We start from the raw sequence: 19,429 nt of genomic DNA on the forward strand, positions 1-19,429 counted from the left end.
GTGATGGTAGAAGGGAAAAATGGTTTTTTTGCTTCCTTCTTTAGGAACAAAGCCCCAGTAACCAGACATCTATAGCAATGATGCAAGAACCTCAGGAAATGGTGGAAGAAACAGTTACTGTGGAGGAAGATCCAGGCACCCCCACTTCCCACGTGTCTATTGTCACTTCTGAGGATGGAACAACAAGGAGAACTGAAACCAAGGTGAGAGGTTAATAACTAACAAGGAAAATGGGAGAATACCGTCTACTCAGGAAGTGAAAGAAAGCAGAACGAGTGGTGAGAATCATGCTGTTGTGATCCTCTGTGATTCTGACTGTGTTCTCTTTGCCAGCAAAGCTGAGCTAAGTTTTTTTTTGTCAGTTTGTGTCTGGTTTGCTCTCAGTCAGCAGTGCTGATACAGCTGCTCATGGAGCTGTGAGCTGAGCAGTAGAAATTACCTAGGTTAACCAAACAAAAACACCAGCACCCATTCCTTGACTGATAATTATTTCAAAGTTTGCTTTATTTTACCGACACAGATCACAGCATTGCCCTGCAAACACATGTGGAAGTATGAGACTTAGATGAGATGGAAGGGCATGGAGTAAATGATTTTTACAGCTGGGGAAAATGTGCTTGGAAACGTGTCTTCAAATTAATTACGATTTGTAATAATAGTATGCAATTATACTTTTTCCTCTAGAACCGTAAATATTACATTTAAATAAAACTGCACTATTTACCTTCTGCAACATTCTTGTGAATGGAATTTTACTCCTGATGCATTGGGAAAGCTGGGTATGTTATCAAGTGACCTGTGCCTCAGGTTCAGAGATGCTGTGTATCTTCTTTTCCTCATGCTGCCTTTTTTAGCCTTCACGTAAGATAAATTTTCAGTCTCTGCTGAGCAGATGCTGCACGCTCGCTACTGCCTTGCATGCTTCTGGTATTTCTGCAGCGGTAATACAGCTTGACATTTGGGCCTTGGAAGTTGAGCTGACATGTTCATTAGGTTTTGGTCTTCTGAAAGATCAAGGGTGACTGCTTATTGAAAAACTTCTGAACAACAGTGGTTTTAAAAAAAGATTTTCCAGCTGCTTTTTATGTTAGGAGGTGAACAGAAGTTGTTGCATAAATCAGTGTTTATTTTTCTGGCATTCCAGAATTGTGGCTGTCTGAGGTATCTGTTGAGGACGTTGGAGTCTCAGGTTAGAGGGATTGAGCATTGGTGCTCTGAGATCAGTGGGTTCTGCATACACTGAGCATCCATTTAAAAAGTTGTTAGTTCAGTGTTGTAAGTGTCCTGTTTTCCTTCTGTCGGAAGGAAATGATGGTCTTAAAAAACAAACAGCAAAAAATAAGACATTGTGATTAGTCCTTCCAATAATCTGACATTTTTCAGATGTAATTCATTTGAAAGAAAGTCTGCTTTCTTTCTAGTGGCAACAACAGCTGTTCTTTGCAGGAAGGAAGAGGTAAAATTACAGTGGTGATGGACACCTTTTCATATGGACTAATAGTAGTGCATATTTTAGGAGGCTGTTAGTGCTGCTATGCCAAGGAATAAAATAGCTACGGCCATAAAAATAGAGTGGAGGCCATGCAGTGTTCCCTAGATAACAGAACCACATGAAATAGTTTGAAATAGTTATGCTAATGATAAATTTGTGTCTTTGTCATAACAGAAAAAGTTCAATTTTCTCCTGTGCAGAATACCTGCTGTTTTTCCATCTTCCCAGAGAAAAGTTGAGTGGTGGCTCCAAAACAAGCTATTCTGTCTGCATATGGGAAAAAATGCAAAAATGACATCCCTACAAATGCCTTTCCATTTCAAAGAGCTGCATTCTCCTCTCTTCACTGTACTTCATTCCCGATACTGTAGTGTGTTCAGAACAGGCACTCACCAGCACTTACTGAACTTTGGTGGAGACCAAGCAGCGGCTGTGAGCACAGTGAGCGGTGGGTGCATTTCAGCAGCAGTGACGCTCAGTTGTCTCCACTGGTGCAGATTTTTAGGAGCATGGCATGCAGCTCTTGTTCATTGCACAGCTGGTGGTGGTGGTAGTGCTGACAAGTAGTGTTCTGGAGCTGAGAATTTGCTCTGTCAAACAGTGTTATTGTACTCCTTGCATCTGTTGTAGTTTTCATGGAAATGAACAGGAGGCATTACTTTCAGAGCAACCTGCATATCTGGAGCTGCTACCTAGTTTTTTGTTGCTAAAAAGACCAACTCTTTATATATAAATACAGATTTACATATGTACATATCCAGCTGTTGAGAAAGTGCCACTGAAATGTGAAAACACAGATGGGGTTGGCCTAGCCCTAACTGCTGAAAGAGACCCTGAGTCTGCTGAAGTTGTTGCTGTCTCTGAATGGTTTTGTTTTGACTTCTCCTTGCTCTGATAATATGGCACAGGTTTAACAGCTCTTAGATATGGAAACCAAGATCAGATTTTCTTTGTATTTTTATTTAATCACGTTATTTTCAACTTGTGTTGATAGTGAAGTGAAAATGCAAACTGTTGATGTTGGAAGTCCGTAGCATCGGTTAAGTGTCCTGCAGTTACTTGGCACTGACTTACTATCTCTTTTAGTAGGTATCATCGTGGTGGCTTTGCAGGTCATGCTATTATGTGTTAGTGCCTTGCAGGGAAAATGAAACTTCTTCGCACCTTCTGTGTGGTGACAAAATTCTGACCTTGCTGTTCAGGTGAGGACAGTGAAGGAGGGTTTCTGTGTGATGTGAGATGCAAACCCATCCCCTGGGCAGGCAGTGTGCTGCAGGAGCAGCGTTCCTGCTCTGAGGGTATGTGCGGGGAAGGGGCTGAGGTGCTCAGCCTGGTCAGTGCTGTGCTCTCCTGCACACAGGGTAACTGAGCAGTTTCCATCTCCCAGAGGCTCTGCTTCCTATCTGAGCCTGCACAGCAGTCAGGGCATTTCCACTCTGTCTGGGTTGGGACCTGCCCAGTTTGATGACCTCGAAGTTTGGCTGTCAAGTATGTTGCCACTGTATTATGATAGTAAAATTACATCCTCAAGACAGAAATTTTATCCTTCCTGGTTTGGTATCTGCCCAGTAGGACAGGCCAATGCAGTTACACATTGCCTTTTAAGACTTGCATAAGGATTGTTCGTTTATGTGGCTGTTTGCATAATGGAATTCAGTAAGGAGTGGGACAAGCTGTGGCCTTGATTGTGGTGTCTGCTTTTTATCACTGTAAAGGAATGGCATTTCCTATGTGGGGAATCCTCACATCTGCTTACAGCAATAATCTTATCTGTTACTTCATGAGGGTGATGGTTAATTTGAGATTACTTAGGTTTGTGCTTACACGTTAGGCTTAGTAGAAGTTTTATGCTTTGCTGTTGCACTTAATCTCAGCTTCTTTGGAGAAAGGCTCAGAACCTGTCTTTGTTATCTCTGTACTTAGAAGGTTCTCCTGGCCATGGGCAGTTGCATTTTCCAGCCTTGTTGTACAAAGCAGGTGGTGCCACACATTGCTTCCCATGACAAAGTTACATAGGCTGTGTTTTTAAGAACTGAAGAGATCTTCCAGGTGTGTGCTTTCCTTGCTGCATACCCCCTGTGGAAGTTAGACAGCTCCATGTGATTTGCCATGTGTTTTTGGACTGTAAAAGAAAACTTGTTTGTTTTTGCTACGCTGTACAAAATAATGCCTATAAATGATTCCCCTTGAACCGCAGCACAGCCAAAGCTATAAATGCTTATGATCCTTTGTGCTGCTGTTCCTCATTTTCTTGTACAAGTCCCCCCTGTTGTTTGAAAACCATAGTTTACAGAGGTCCTTTCTCCAATAATACATGAAGTAAACCACTACAGTGCAGAAGCATCGACAGTTTGTGCTTTCCCCCCATGTCTCTGAAGATGCCTGCTGCAGGGAAGCAGGAAGAAGCGTAATAGAATTTAATATTTGACATATTTTAAATAGAGAACATCTGCCTTCTCAAAAATGAGATATCTGAGTAATTTTCCCCCAACTGTTATTACCTTAGTACTGTGCTGGCTAAGTCCCTACGTAACATTTGCTGCACAAAAGATGTATCACATAATGCTTCATTTCAGCTTCATAATCTCTCTGGAAGCCAAATACCTATCATACTCCAACAGTGAAAGTCACCTTGGGGAGAGGGCTGCTAGGAGGCTGCTGTGTCAGAGAGGCTGGTTTGAAAGCAGCTGAAGAGAAATGAAGTAAAACAAACAGGATTTGTGTGCTCCTGTTAATGCTTGCTTTATTCTTTCTTTAGGCCCCTTTCATATTTATCTTAGTTGAAATGCAAGAAGATTTGAGAGCTCTGGGTCACTTTTATTCATTGAAAAAGATGTTTTATGGTGACAAACTGTAAAATCAATCAGTATACAGAGTTGTTTCATTTCCAGGCCATCCATTTGCCTTGTCCTCTTCATACTGAAGAAGGCCAGGTCTTTCCCAGCAGCGATTATTGCTGCTCTCCTTTCCTAGCAGCAGTAACTGGAAGGTGCTCGTGACTTGAACTCTTCTGCTGTGTTGGTGCCAGCTACTCTGAGATGCAGTTCTTTGTAACTTTGCAGAAAATTCAAGAGGAATTAGGTAATAGAGCTGGAATGGATTTCTGCCACAGTTGAGGGTCCTTTGAGAAAGTCAAACACTAAGCTTAAAATTGCAGAGGAAAAACTTGAGCTGTTGTTTTGAAAACCTATGGGGCGAGTTCTTACACAGCATTTAGTAGAAAGGTAATACCTTCGGACTGCTCGGGCTGATGAATTTTTACAGTCCATAGTTGAAAAATGAGCTCTCGGAAATGTCAGAACACCTTTATCCTTGCACATTCTTTCTCATCTGTTTCTGTTTTATGGCAGTTTCAACAAAATTTTTAGCCGTGTCAGCTTTTATAAAGTACTTAATTCATCAGAGAAAGGGGGAAGGGGGGGGAGTTGGGGGAGGTACAAAAGTGAAAAACAAAAGCCCTCCCTAACGAGGTAGAAAGTGGAAGCTGTAAGCACTCGCTGAGATGACAGCAGTGGATGGTGACAGCACTCTTCCACTGAGATCTCAGCGCTGTCTTTCCCCCCTCTGAGCAGTGTGACGTGGAGGAATCTACGTGTACCACCTGTATGTGCAACCAGTGAGTCCAGTCCTGGGTTTCTTCAGGCCTGCTTTCCTCTCACTTTAAGACAAATAAAAGGACGAGGAGCAGAAAAGTACAGACACTGTTTCAAATGCACGGACATTTCCCTTGTATCTTATAGACAGATGTCTTCCCAGGAACATAACTAATGACATATAGAATAGCAAACGTGTATTTTAAGCATACTCAATCTTTTTGTAGAGAGGCCATCAGAAGCTCTTGACTGGCAGGCTGGGGGACTGTGGCACTGAAGCAGCTGAGCACCCTTTGATTTGTAATCAAGCAAAAAAACTCTTAGGATGGATTTTCTGTAGATAAACAGAGGAAGTCAGATTGCAGTGTCTCGAAGTAACTAGTGTGTCTCAATTGTTCACTACAGCATACCTACAGAGCAGAGTTCATGCTAATAACTGGGTGCATCTGGAGGATCAGGTGGCAGATAAGACCGTCTGCCGGGTCTCCCGCTTGGAATTGCTTCGTTTTCTCTGGCTAATGTATTGGTATTAAGGAAACCACAGAAATGTTGGGAGAGAAGATTGCTGTGCTGTCAGCTGTCCAAGGCTGCCTCCCCTTTTAAGAAATATAATTGAAACGTTCCCTTGAGCTGGATTTCCTGAAATAAAGGTTTATTGTTTTTCTTTTGCTTGGAAGCCTAATAAATGGACCTTCCTCTGTGTGCTGGCTAATTGCTTCCAAAAAGCTTGCCTTTATTGTCCTGTAGGCAGCAACGTCTGTTTATCACATGATAAATCTTCTGTTTCTGTGCTCAACCCTGACAAATGAGGCATAGTGCAAATACTCCCTTGCTCAAAATATGAACAGACTTGATTTGACCCCCCCCTCCCACAATACCTTTGGCATTATTGGATGCTTTTATGCCATGAGAAATGTGTACTTCTGTGCTAGGGTGAAATGTTCCTTTTTATGTTTCTGACAAGGGTTTCTTGATTGTGCTGATTCCTTCTGCTGTTAATAGTGGGAACGTTCAGTAAATGATGGAGGTGAGGCTGTGCAGACATTGTCAGCTTGTTCTTCTGTGTGCTGGCTGATGCCAGGGGACTCTTTTTGACTAACACAGCCGCTGGAAACTTGTCTATGCTCAAATAAACAAAAAAGAGGCAAACTGGGCAAAAACTGCAAATGAATCCTGCTTTCTATGTTCTCTGTACTCTGTAGTAGACAGGAGCATGGTGGAAAAACTGTGTGTAATTAAATGTAAATGAAAGTCACAAATCACGTAGGAATTGATTTTCTAAATGTTCTGATTCTCTACTTAGTCTTTTTTGTGTATGCCTACTATTTGTAGACAGTTGTCCTTGCTCTGACATGACTGTGTTGTGTTACCCCATCCTGTCTGATAACAACAACGATTCTCCAGAAAAATGAGACAGGAGAAAACAAGCAAGTGTCCAAACTGGCAGCAGTGATGGTGGCTGAAGATGTGCCATAGTGACAGCTTCCTGCAAAGCACCTCTCCAGGGATCTGAAAGGTCAAAGCTTGCTCCTTCTTTTGTGCAGTTGCTGCGAGCATTCATGGTATATTGGGTATCTTGCATTGTCTGGTCTGGAAAATCTTGTGAAAAAATGCACATGACAAACTGTGCATGCACTGCAGCATATGCCTTGAGAAGGAGAACTTGGAACTCAATTTAGAATGTCTGGCTTCTGTTGAGTAGCGCTGAAAGAAAGGGCTTTGTGTGGTGACATGAGCACTCTTCTTGGCATTGAGAAAGCTGCTCTTTTGTTCCTTACTGTGCAGAAGTATCGGTTTTCCAACTGCTGAAATGCTGTCTTACTTCCTGTTATTCACCTTAACAGTTCACAACCTCAAGAATGTTAAAGCCTGGCCCTTTTTATCCAGTTGTGTCACTCTTTTGTGAAGCTCACGTGTTTCAGGGCTGAAAATATTGCATTTTCTCCTGTTAAAAGATCACTTATGAGCATAGGACTTTGAATAAAAGTTTTGTTTCAAACTCACTAGGAGAATGCTGAGCTGTGTCCCACTTGTTTATGTCCACATTACAAAAGGCTACTGTAAGCTGCCCCAAATCTTTTTCATCCCTAAATGTCGTCCAGTTTCATAAATGCCATGGCAGCAGTTGTGCTGGTGCTGAATGGAGAGCTGGAGCATTGTGCTCAGGTAATGAGCAGAAGCCATTGTTGGTTTCTCTGTCAAAAACTGATTACTTTATAGCTCTTAATTCCTTTTTTTTAAATACTGCAGTGTGCATTTTTAATTAAAAAATGGTGGGGGTGGAAAGTAGCATCTTTCCTGAAGCTGACTTACTAAGAAAATCCCTTTGAGAATTTTCAGCTGTGGCCCAAATTAGACACTGAGGTAGTGTTGGTACCTGGCTATGCTTTATTCAGCATTGTGATGGTACTTAATTATGCTGTTGGTGGAGAGCCATTTGTGCTGCTTGCCATCTTGCAGGATTTCATTAACTCATTAGCCTGAAGTATCATTTGCTCACAGATGTCTCTAGGAAAAGAAATACTATTTGGGTGAATTTCTCCTGTTTGGGGTTATCTGTGAAGACGTGAGAGGATGCACCTGGAGCTGCTTCAAGAGGTGTACTCCTCTTCTTTTGTTTAGTAGCAGCTTGCCCAATTTGGTGCCAATCCTTATGTTTCAGTGGGAGGCTGCAGGTCACAGTATCTGTATCCAGATGCTCTTGGTGTATGAGTTTCACTCTGCAGTTTCTGTGAAGATGAGTGTTATTTACATATGCCCGTTTCTCTCTAATGCTTGCATTGGAAGCCCAAAATTGCCAGCAGTTTTGTTGTGTGTTCTTCCCAGCGTGTAATCCACTTACATGTATTCATTTACTGTTCTGGCTCCCTTAAGTCTCATTACATCGTTCATTGAAGAGAAAATTAAGGTATTTGTTTACTACTTCACAGGTCACCAAAATGGTCAAAACAGTCACCACTCGAACAGTGCGCCAGGTCCCGCTTGGACCCGACGGCCTGCCGTCGATGGATGGCTCGTCTCCCATGGGCAGCTACACAGATTCAATAGACAGAAGGTATATGAAGAATGGGGAGCGGTACATCACCCCACAGGCGTCGTCCACATTGACCAGATCTTACAACAGCTACAATGATTCCTACCCTGACAGCCACGAGGGCCAGTATCGACCTTACATGGGTCATGATGGTTATGGAGACCTAGCAGATAACTATGGCAGCTTGTCACGTGGCGTCAACTACCGTCCTCGCTACGCCTATGTGCCCGGAAACAGCTACCGGCCGGACGACGGGAGCTTCACTTTGCCGAGCAGAAGGGATAACTATGGTCCTGTTGCCCAGCCTCAGGTACCAGTGGGCAGCAGTGTTGACTTGAACCGCTCTCAGCCGGAACGTTTCCAGCCAGAGCCCTATGGGCTGGAGGATGACAACCGCAGCCTTGGGGTAGACGATGAAGGATATGAACTGGATCCGGATTATTCTACTGTGAACCGGAGGACGTCTGCAGGTGTGCCAGAGAGAGGAAGACCCCACAAAGGAAGGTAAAAATCTGTTTGTTTCTTAAAGGTTACCTGCAGCTGTTTTGCTCAGTCGAACATTTGAATTCTGAATGGTCTGGTAAGGGCACGGTTACTTGCCAGAAAAAAAATACGGTGGTTGGATTGTGGTTAATGTAATCATTAGAATGAAATAAACATCTTAAAATCTCATAAATGGGAAAACTGAGGGATGGAAGGAGAGAGGTCTTAGACAAGAGACAAAAAAAAAACAGTTTGGGGTTGTAGTATACTTGTGATTTTGGCTAGAGAAATAATCAGTATTTCTTCAAAACAACTGTAGGCAAAACCAGCATGTCCTAAACATAGTAGGAAGTTCACCTTCGTGGAGAAGAGGGGACCTGCCCTACTGTGCTGTGATCAAGGCAGAACGCATCACTTCATCAGCCTATAAATAACTGCAAAATGCACATGAAACAGAAAAGAGTAATTCTAGTGCTTAAAATCCCTCTTGATGTGTTTCTGGACCACTTAATTGAGGCTGAATTTGGCAAGAAAAGATGATTTCATGGAAGTGGGATGGCTTTTTTTCTTCCTCAAGAAGAGGTGTGACTGCACTGAATTTTCCCTGCGCTGTCTCACACTGGCAGGGTGAAAAGGGGTCTTGTAATCTTTGAGACTTCAGGTGGGTCTGGTTACGTGCACATCTGCCAAACAATTTTGAACAGCTGGTTGGTTGCAGATGAGCTGAAGCTGGTGATGAAGGGATGCTTATTATCAAGAAGCTGCCTGGTGAGGTGCCTGACAGCATCAGCTCCTGGGCCTGTGCTTATCGTATGCCCTCAGCTGTGTATCAAGGTTGTGCTGAACCTCAGTGAAATACTTCAGCGTTTGTAAGATCAGATTGTTATTTTGTCCTGTCACTGTAAATAAGGGGAGATAAGAGCATCTGTGTTGAACTAAATGTAACTGAAGAGACCAATCACGAATTATTTCTGGTTCAATCCCCTTCCCAGGAGATGTGCTGTTTTATGCCTTTAGTTGTGCTGTCAGCTCTTGCGTTGGAGGCATGTCTGGGCCTCCTGCACAGGAGGGACGTGGAGGCTGGGAGCAGGTTCAGATGGAGCTCTCCTGCTTGGAGAAGGGACATTGCTTGTGGTTTCATTCATCCTCCTTTAGCTCTATCCCCCTTCATGTTTCTGGAAGTTCATTTCAAAAGGAATCATGCTCCTGCAAATTTTAATCTATGTTTAAAAAAAATCATAATTAAAAACAAAATCATAACAAAGAACAGGATGACAGGGCGTATCTGCCAGAACCCTCTTGAGATCCCTTCTGGCATCTTTTCCTGACAGCTTACAACCATTGAGACCACGTCAGAGTTTTGTGGGGCTGAAGTGAATGCCAGCGGCTGCCAGGACACTGTTCTGTTTATCAGGCTGCTGTTTCTGTTTCTCTGCATCTAAGCAAGGTTTGCAGTTCTAGTTAGAGCAGTCAGGCAGCAGTGTTTGTAAAGTTTTATTAACATTTTTCAAACTATATTCATGATAAATAAATGAATGCATTCTTAGAACCTGCCCATTTGCATTTTTAAAATGTATTTTTAAGCATCCCTTTGATTTATTGTTCCTTGCAGCTTGGATAGGACTGATTTACAATTTTTGTTTTACATTCCTTTTGTCGTGAGTTTTTCCATATTTAATATGATCAAGAGAAGTTGACAAGCAATTAGCCTGACTGTGGCAGCAAACCTTAGGTTGTAAGAATGTAAGATTGAGTGAGGGCCTCTTCAGATGTGGCTGCTTTCTGACATTTCAAAGAAACACTTGAGCGATTCAGTAAACCTGTATTTCAGATATGCTACTGATCTGCCAGAAGCTAACGATAACAAGTAGTGCTTTGTGCTAGATGAGGGTAATCACTACCTCATTATTTCTCTCTGGTTTTTGAATGCGGTTATTACTTGGGCGAATGATGAAGTGAACGTGGTAAGTTGGTGGCACCTTTGATTTCAAGACGCTGCTGTGTGTGGGGCAGGCCTGGTACTGCTGCCAGCAGGCTCTGCCTCGCAGCGCGGGCATCTCCATCACTCAGCTGCATCACACAGCGCCCTCGCTGACCTGCGGCGCAAACGTCCTTCCTTCCTCCTCGTCCCTCTGTGTCTGTTGTGCTCATCTCACCCCCGGCCTCCGTTTGAGCCACTTGTGTTTTGTTTTTAATTGGGAAGAATCGTCGTCTCCACAGCATCTGCAGACCAGACAAGTGCAGACACTGCATCTGTTTGCTCTTCCGTGCACGTGGATGGGTTTCCTTCTTGTTTTCTTTTGCGCTGAGTCTCTGCTGTAACAGGCATTTTATTCTGAAAGAGGACAACAAATTATGGTGCAGAAAAGGCATTTGGGTGTATTATATTGATCTAACAGTACTCAGATTTATTCGTGATGGCTTTTACATAGTCCCTTTTTTTTCTTTACCTCCCTTTTTCTTCGCTGAGCAGGTTGTCTTCATTAAATAATGCTTATTTTTATGATAGTTTCTAAATATATATATAGTCTTATGGTGTTGCCAGGCTTTTTGTATATAGCCCTTTTTAAAGGAGAAGCAGGAAATACTGGATATTTTTCATTTCCAAAAGACATCCCAAGTAGTATTTGTGTATTTTTGATCATTACTTTGAATTTGACACAAACGAGCAGGAGAAAATGGCCAGTCATAACTAATCCTTTTTTTTAAATCATCGTCTCTCAACACCAAGTCTTTCGCTTTTGCAATGATTTGTTTCCATGGCACATCTCTATGGTTTGTGCATGTACAAGCATCCAGGGGATTTATTTTTCCCTGAAAACTCAGGAGCAGCTATTGCTACTGTGTATTCCAGACCAGACAGGATGTGAATTTTTAATTTTAATGGAATTAACAGCAAAAAAGCTTTCTGCTGCTCAATTTTCTATGGCAGGAGCCTGATTTAAGGGACTGATGGTGCATGTTGCTGGTTATTTCATGATCCAAGCAGCTGTCACTGGGAAGTGGGCTGGGTTTTAGGTGAAGGTACTGTAGGATTACTTTTTGTTATGCAGAGACAGCACAGGAGTATTGCTATCACACGTTTGTTATTCACGTTCTACTTCAGTTTGTCTTATGTTTGCAGACTTTCAGTCAGTATTTCTGGCCTAACTCCTCTTGCATGGAGTATGGCCCCCCAGCAGCACGTAGGCTGGCATCCTTTAGGCTGGGGAAAGGTCTGTCCCTGGAAATCAGCCTCTTTGGTTTGGCAGCCAAATGTAAACGTCATGCCACAGCGTAGCCGTGGGATGCTGGGGAGTGTTCAGGGCAGAAGTGTACAGATGTGCTGGGCAGAATGGAGCGAGGCCAAAAGGCAATCGGTTTGGAAAGCATTGATGGTTGTTTTCTCAGGCTGCTCTGTAGAGTTTACTTGATATGGGTTAGTTGATACGGATGCAGACAGCAGAAGACAGATGTATGGCTGAGTTTTTTGTGGCAGTCGGCAGTCTGGCTCAGCTCATCCATTAGTAGCTGTTAGGTGGTTTGAGGTGAGGCGATTTGAAGTGGTTTAAACACAGGGCAGCTAACTCAGACTTGCCTGAACAGGGAATTCAGTCCAGCTTTTGAATCCCCTTGCACATCCTTCCATTAGGGAGCAGAGGCTGGTAAAAGTAGGACCCCCTTCTGCAAAGTCTTTGCATCTCTTCTCCATTACACACGGCTCCCTCCTGAAATCCCAAGCTTTTCTGGTCTTGTATCCTAGCAGACACTAGCTGCAAGCTGTGATGAGCGTAGCTGTTGTATAAATTGACGGGGATTAAATGTGGAAATCCTTCACCTGTTTACTCAAACGTGCCTGTGCTGAAGCCACAAGAAAGATGATAAATCCGCAAGTGCTTTCCCGGATTTTATCTGTGCTAGGACACGATTTGATCAATTCCCTGAGACAGGTGATTAGTGAGACCGACAGCATCCCAGAATCTCAGCTGTTGTGCTGCAGGAGATGGAAGGCAAGATGCTCACGGGCAGCCCTGGCACACAGTGGGCTGCTCCTGGTGAAGATCTCATCGCTGCTCCTCCTGTGCCAAGCAGCTTGCCTTTCTGAGAGCGCTCAGCTGGAGTGCAGGGGGAAAACCTCAGTTGATCTTCTCAGTCTGGCTCAGATGATTTCTTCACTGCTTGGCTGTAAACGTGTTTCTGATTTTACTTGTTTGCTTTCAGAAACTCCTGATAATGTTGTTTAACTCCTGATAATACTTGCAGCTTCTTGCCCCTTGCCTGGTGTGCATTTCTCTGGCCTCAGCTCCCCTGTTAAGGGAGAGGAGATGAGGCTTAACGTGGGCCAGAGCATCTCACCAGCACCAGGAGCAGGGATCCCTTAGTGCCAGGTCAGCCCAGGGCTTTGTGTTCCTTCTGCATGCCACTGCTGTGCCAGTTGCTTTCTTGTTGGCAGGCAGTCTTCATGTAGTCTTTGAGGCTACTGAGCGACAGTTGATGTTTAGACCTTCTCTTGCAAAATGCTTCAGGATTTTTTTGTCCTTAATTTCAGTGTGGACTGGGTGGTGGTGTTTTATTCTATTTGATTGCTGTATTTAGTCATGTGAATTGTGTGGTACTTACTTCCACCAAGCTTTCCTGTATAGCCCTTTAGTTCATGCTGGAACCTTGGAGTTTCTAGATACTCATTCTGTGTTTGAAGGGCCAAGTATCCAGCTGTTCACTTTGCTGCCTCATAAAGCCGTTGGGTTTGCAGCTTATGCTTTCACCAGTGGTTGGTGAGCTCTTAACACAGTTTTCATACGGAGGAATGTGGAACCTGACTGTGCAGGAATGTTTTAGCCATAGTGTTTCCTATGTGCGTCCTTTCTCTAAAAATGCTTGAGAGATGCTGTTTGTCCTGTTTGAATGTAACTGTCTTGGTGAGCTGAAAAGACCTGTGTGCCAGTTCTTACTGGAGACATGGCCCTGCAGAATCAGGCTGAGATGGGCAGGAGAAGAGCTGTGTATGTGAGGAGTGGAACTGGATGAAAACCTTGTTATTGCAGCTACAGGAGTTACGTGATGCTCTCTCTGGTCCTGGCAGCATTTGAAGTCCTAATTGTGAAGTTTTACTTCAGCAAATGTAATGGAACCGGAGAGCTTTGTATGGCACAGGGGAGAACGGCGTAACGGAGTTAGGATCAGCTGCTCAGTTCTGTTTGTAAGGGTTCAAAGGCAGTAATGGAAGAAAACTGCATCCCAAGATGATAATTATCTTTGTGTATTGCGTGGGTTTGTAGGAGAGAGACCGTTAATTACGCAGATGTAATTGAGGTAGCACAAGGTTACTGTTTAGGCAGCTCCAAGGACTGAGAAGTGCAGAGCTGCAGGTACCCATCAAGCAGCAGCTGTGCACAGGGCAATTATTAATCTTATACTTTCACACAATCATTAAGAATTTAATATGAGGCTGAGCATGAGAAGTGTTTGCTTTTGTTATAGTTTTAATGCTGGTTGTCCCAAACTTGCTCGTGTATAAACAAAATATAGCTTAGGGGCTTTGTTATTACTTCTGCTCTGTGTACATGCACAAAAGTAAATATTTTCAAGTTGTTACTTTCTTCTTGGAATGACGAAAGCAGCTTTGTTCTGCTCTGTCCAGACATGGTAAATCACTGCAGAGCAGGTAATGAATTATGCATACACAAATAGCTGCATCAATACAAGGACTTCTCCAGATGCATTCTGAGTTCTGGATGCTGGCCCATTTTATCCCATCATTCAGCTCAGTGCTTAGAACAGCAGCTAACGTAACTTGAAGTCACTAGAGGTGCTTTTAACATCAAAAGCATTAATTGTCCAATGCTAAGTTCAGTCTCCGCCTCCAATTGCACTTCTCCTCGGAGTCTGCTTTAATTAGCAGTCCCATTAGGGGAACAGTGAGCTCCGTTTTGTTTGAGTTCTAGTGCTCTATATTTCCTTGTGCATGACATCCACAACTTCAGTAACATCAGCCAGTGCTTAAAAGTCTGTACAGATCATTTTGTAGCAGTTCAAACTACGTACCTGCAGTGCTGAAGTAGGAGCTGACATCTGTCCAGGAGGGGCAGAAGGAGGGAGGCCCGAGCTGCTGCTGGTCGGGAGGAAGGCAAATAACTGCTTGCAGCTGGGAGTACGTGTGCTGCACTTATGTTTGAGACGTGTTGGAAAGGATGAGCTGTTCTCAATTCTGTAGGGCTTTTCTAAATAGTAACCTTAATATATTTTTTTTAATTCTTCCCATCTGTTAGCTTTACTGAGCAGCAAAAGAAGACATAAACCTAGCATGTGAGAAGTCAATTTACCTTAACGTGCAATGAGAGCAATGGGACGGCAGGATGAAAATAAGAATTTTCTGGGTTTGAGGTAAAAAACAACTGAGCAAATGGGAAGTTTGGCGCAGATCCATAGGTCCCTCAGTGTTCCACCTCAGGCAGGGCTGAGCTTCAAGGCCAAGCCTGGGGCACAGGATGTGGCTGCCCCTCACTGCCAGCACTGGTGATTGTGCTGCCCTCGTTCACACCTAACAGTGAGGAACAAGCAAACTTTGCTCAGGACCAGGCAGTCGCTGTAAGTGAGCTGCAGGCTTCCTCTGCTCCATCTCCCGGGTGTCAGCTCACAGTGGGTGCAGCTCACACACATTGTATTTGTGTGAGCGCTGAGTCTTAATGGAAGTGCAAGATCTTCTCTTACTTCCTGAGAGCTGTGGTCTCTTTCTGCCCAGCCTGGAACTCTTTCAATCAGTGTTTTGCTTTGTTGCTGCAGTGATGCATTAAGGAAGCTCAGTGTTTCCTACTAAATGTAATCCAGAGCTAACATAATTGCTTTGCTAAGTGACCAAAGTGAAAGCAATCTGTTTGATGTGCAGCTCCTGTCATTGTCTCACTGCTAGCCAAACAGACAACGTGCTGTAGTCCCATCGCTCCTGAGTGCTCAGCTATGATTAATTTTCAAGTTATTAGAAATAAATCATTTGAAAATGTAAATATGTTGTCCGGGATGATGTTTGTGGTATTAAAGGGTTTATCACAGCTGAAATCTCCACATTGATTTGGAGGCACAGAATGTTTAAATTATATAAATTGTTGCTTCTTACAGGGGCTACGATGACCCCATTGAGACAGAGATGGTGGAAGAGAGGATCCCATACCTCCATGGCAGCTACGCAGCACCGCTGGCGCAGCCAGAGCGAGGAAGCATGGCCAGCATCGACCGCCTGGGGAAGCGCTCCCCCTCTATTGACAGCATTCGCAAGGACCCCAGGTGGAGGGACCCTGACCTCCCTGAAGTCATTGCCATGCTCAGCCACCCTATCGACCCGGTCAAGTCTAACGCCGCTGCCTACTTGCAGCACTTGTGCTACGAGAATGATAAAATCAAGAAGGACGTGAGGCACCTGAAGGGGATCCCCATCCTGGTGGGTCTGCTCGATCATCCAAAGCCAGAGGTCCATCGCAAAGCCTGCGGGGCCCTCAGGAACATCTCCTATGGCAAGGATAACGAAAACAAGGTGGCTATAAAGAACTGTGACGGGATCCCTGCTTTGATCAGACTCTTGCGAAAAACAAATGACATGGAAGTCAGAGAGCTAATTACAGGTCAGTGTCTGTAGTTTCTTTAATAAATTACTCTTTAGAGGAGTCTTTCCAGTTTCAAGAACAAGGATTTGTGGAGAGGAGGAGGTTGCATTTAGATCACTGGCTGCAGCTGTTTGTTTAGCTGTACTATGTCTGAGGCTTATGCCTCCTTTAGGCGGAATGCACGATCATCTGTATATGTAGCACACTGGTTTTCCTGAGTACTGAGGGTGCTGCTTGGACGTAGCTTGTGGTTGGGCATCTGAAGCTTCAGATGATGCTGTGAGCTATTGCTATGAGCTATAGCAATACCTTTGACAGATAATTTGTACTGCCCTTGCCCTCAATATGTTATAATCACGAGGTAAGATATGCTAATCTAAAACTTCCCAAGTTAATCTCTACTAAACAATCCTGCTGCCATGTCCTATCTACTCTGTACTGATAGGTTGGTCTTCTCAGCAGCGTGTCCTGCCCTGGTGTTGATCTGAGGCTACGTATAAATCACTGCATGCCTGTGGCTGAGAATGAGGAGATGCACTAGTGGACGTGTGGGTTGTTCATTACAATTGGGAAAGGGAGAATGATATCTTTAGGATACTGAGTTCTTGCATGCTTTCCAGGGATTTTTCAATCACTTAGAACTCCATTATTCAGCCTATTTTATTTGAACTTAGTCTTGGACACAGTCCAAAAGGAGTAATAAAGTATATGCCAAGTTTCAAAGTTCAGCCATTTAAGTGGAAGAAGGTGGAAAAGTATGTCAGCTCTTAAGCTATGGAGAAATACATTGTTCTTCATCCTCCCATAACTCATGAGGATTGAGATGGATTTCTCTTTCTTTATCAGAAGCAGGAGGGAAAACCTGGGGAGCTGCAGTGAATTTCAGTGCCAGAAAAAAATATTTTGCCACAAAAAATGGATCTGGGACTGAAACTGTTCAGCTACCTTATCTGTGTAGGGCTGTCCAAGCAGCCCCTATAGCAAATGTGGATTAAGCCATTTGAAGTAAACATCGTAATTCTATAATGGCCTCAAAAATATGGCAGCTGTCCAGATTTTTACTGGTCATCGTAATTCTCTGAGATGAGCCGTGACTTTGGGTGTTCCAACTGTTCTTCTCCCACCATTTATAACATACTTAGAAAACCAGGTCTAAAGACAATGTGGGTGGGTTTTTTTTCCCAGTCCTTTTCTGTGCAGCTGGTAGAGGAGAGCTTTCAGTAGCGGGCATCGCTTTGATTGCTCTGTGTGCTTTGTCTCCTAATGTGGAAGCTCAGCAGGTAGTATTTACATAACACTTGTTGCGCTCATTTAGTATGATGACTTTATTTAAATTAAAAAAAAAAAACAAACAGTTTCTGTTTATCTGCTGTTCTAGTTTACCAAAAACTCATTTCTGGAGTGCTGGGAAGGAATACATTTATTTCTTTAGATTTGAGAAAGGAGAAACCAGTCTGTAATTTACTCTGAAGGAACATCATTATAGTGCTAAGCGGTAATCAGTCACTTTTGAGATGGCAGAAACAAACTGGTTGTTTTTCCTTTTTATTCTAAATGGCGACTGCCTCCATTTCCAGTTGATTTATTAGATTTGCAATTCAAATAAATTTTATTTGACAGCACCTCCTGCTAATTAAATATAGTATTTTTGTTCCACTCCTTTTTTTGCTATTTAAAGCTCTTTATTTCCCTTCCCTGAGAAGCACCAGGAATATTGAAGGCCTTAACCTAAGCAGATGTCCAGCAACAGATGATATGCATTTAATCTCCTCCTAACCAGGAGTGGCTTCAGTCCACTTCTAAAATGACATCACCAGATCCGGTGTGAGACATTCAAGCATCCGTACAGAAGAGAAGAGTATTCCAGCAATGCTTCTGTAACTGATGCTGGAGTGCTTTGCAGCCAGCATTTGAACCCCAGCTGAAGGTGTGGAACCGTCCACCCAGAAATGAGCTCCAAAAGGCAGCATGTCCAAGGCTTGCATGGGCACGCTGACTTCCTGCATTTTACTGTTCCTTTAAACCCAGCTCTGACTGCTTTCCGAAAGCTGAATCGTCATCACCAGCAGGTTATCCCAGATGTGGATGACTGAAATAATCCTGCTTTCCAAAGAGATTTCAGTACTTTGAAGATTTAAATAATTCAGGTGCCCAAATGCAGAGCACTTCCATGCGGTCTTTTGATTCTGCAGCTGCAGGGCACTGCCTGCCCGCAGGACCGGCGGTGCGTGGCAGGTTACTGCAGGGCTCATGCTCTGCAACTGAGGATGATTTCTGGTTGAATTGTGTCACTCTGCTTTGTGAGTCCCGGGCTTCTCTGCGATTCCAGGGCCTCTCATTAACATGGTGATCTGATGCAGTGGCTGCAGCTGTGCAGAGCACTGTGAGTGGTGCAGCCAGCTGGGGCTGCTCACCGGCTAACGGGCAGAGAGCCAGAGCAGTGCAATGGAGGGGCAGAGGCAGTTGCAGGGCAGCACGAGGAGGGAATCGGGTGTGTGTTCCTGCTGAGTGCATGAGACTTGGTGTGTCAGAAGTGCTTTTGCTTGACTGTTGCCTAGAATCTGCTTTTTGGAGAGCCTAAGTTAAATATATCGATGTGCGAGTTTGGAAGCAGATTGAGTTCACTGCTATGGCACTACTGTCAGATTGAGCAAGTTGGTAGCATTTTTCTCTTTCAGATAATACACTTTTAAGTGGAGTTGAAACCTCTAGGTTAATGTCACAGCTGTCTTACCAACTGTTCCTGATTTATCTGCAAATGGCATTGAAACATGATGTCCATCCAGGTCACACAAATACGTGGAGCGTTTAAAAGTACTCACAAAATTCAAGATGCAATCATAAAATAGCATAGATCTCACTTTTCTAACTTGGCTCCATCTACTGCACTGAGGAAAGCTTGTTTTCATATCCATAAGTAAGTCACGAGTCGTGTCGTGGTGAGCAATGTTCTGCAGAACCACCCCTTGCCATCCCTCTCTTGTCTTGGCACTGTGCTGCTGAATTCTCAGTGGATCGTTTTCATGATAACTGAAGGGGAAATGAGGATTAAGCTGATAAGGAAAGAAATCTGTTCTGATTGGGAAAGCTGTAAGCATTTTTTTATCTTGAGTGATAAGGGTTTTTTTCCACAGAGCAAATGTTCCTATCAGATATGCAAGACCAAAATTCTATTACGTTCTTCGAAAAGTGATCAGAGGTTGGTAGCATTAATGAATAATTTTGCTCTTTGTGAGAAAGTTGAAAGTAA

General features: G+C 43.6%; 2 protein-coding genes across 17 annotated transcripts in view; one reads left to right on the top strand and one right to left on the bottom strand.

Annotated features, from left to right (window-relative positions):
• The window catches only part of RANBP1 (RAN binding protein 1), a 251,354-nt gene that overhangs the window by 185,828 nt on the left and 46,097 nt on the right, over nt 1-19,429 (bottom strand). The gene's annotated exons all lie outside the window — the stretch shown is intronic.
• Nucleotides 1-19,429, top strand: part of ARVCF (ARVCF delta catenin family member) — a 215,063-nt gene that overhangs the window by 134,123 nt on the left and 61,511 nt on the right. For all 16 annotated transcript variants that reach the window (XM_052690950.1, XM_052690955.1, XM_052690947.1 and 13 more), the window contains 3 exons: nt 45-203; nt 8,016-8,623; nt 15,698-16,197. In XM_052690950.1, coding sequence (XP_052546910.1) covers nt 45-203; nt 8,016-8,623; nt 15,698-16,197 — 1,267 coding nt within the window. The remainder of the gene's footprint in view (nt 1-44; nt 204-8,015; nt 8,624-15,697; nt 16,198-19,429) is intronic.

The sequence above is a fragment of the Tympanuchus pallidicinctus genome, unplaced genomic scaffold (genome assembly GCF_026119805.1).
Source record: "Tympanuchus pallidicinctus isolate F22 unplaced genomic scaffold, pur_lepc_1.0 scaffold28, whole genome shotgun sequence".
NCBI lineage: Eukaryota > Metazoa > Chordata > Aves > Galliformes > Phasianidae > Tympanuchus > Tympanuchus pallidicinctus.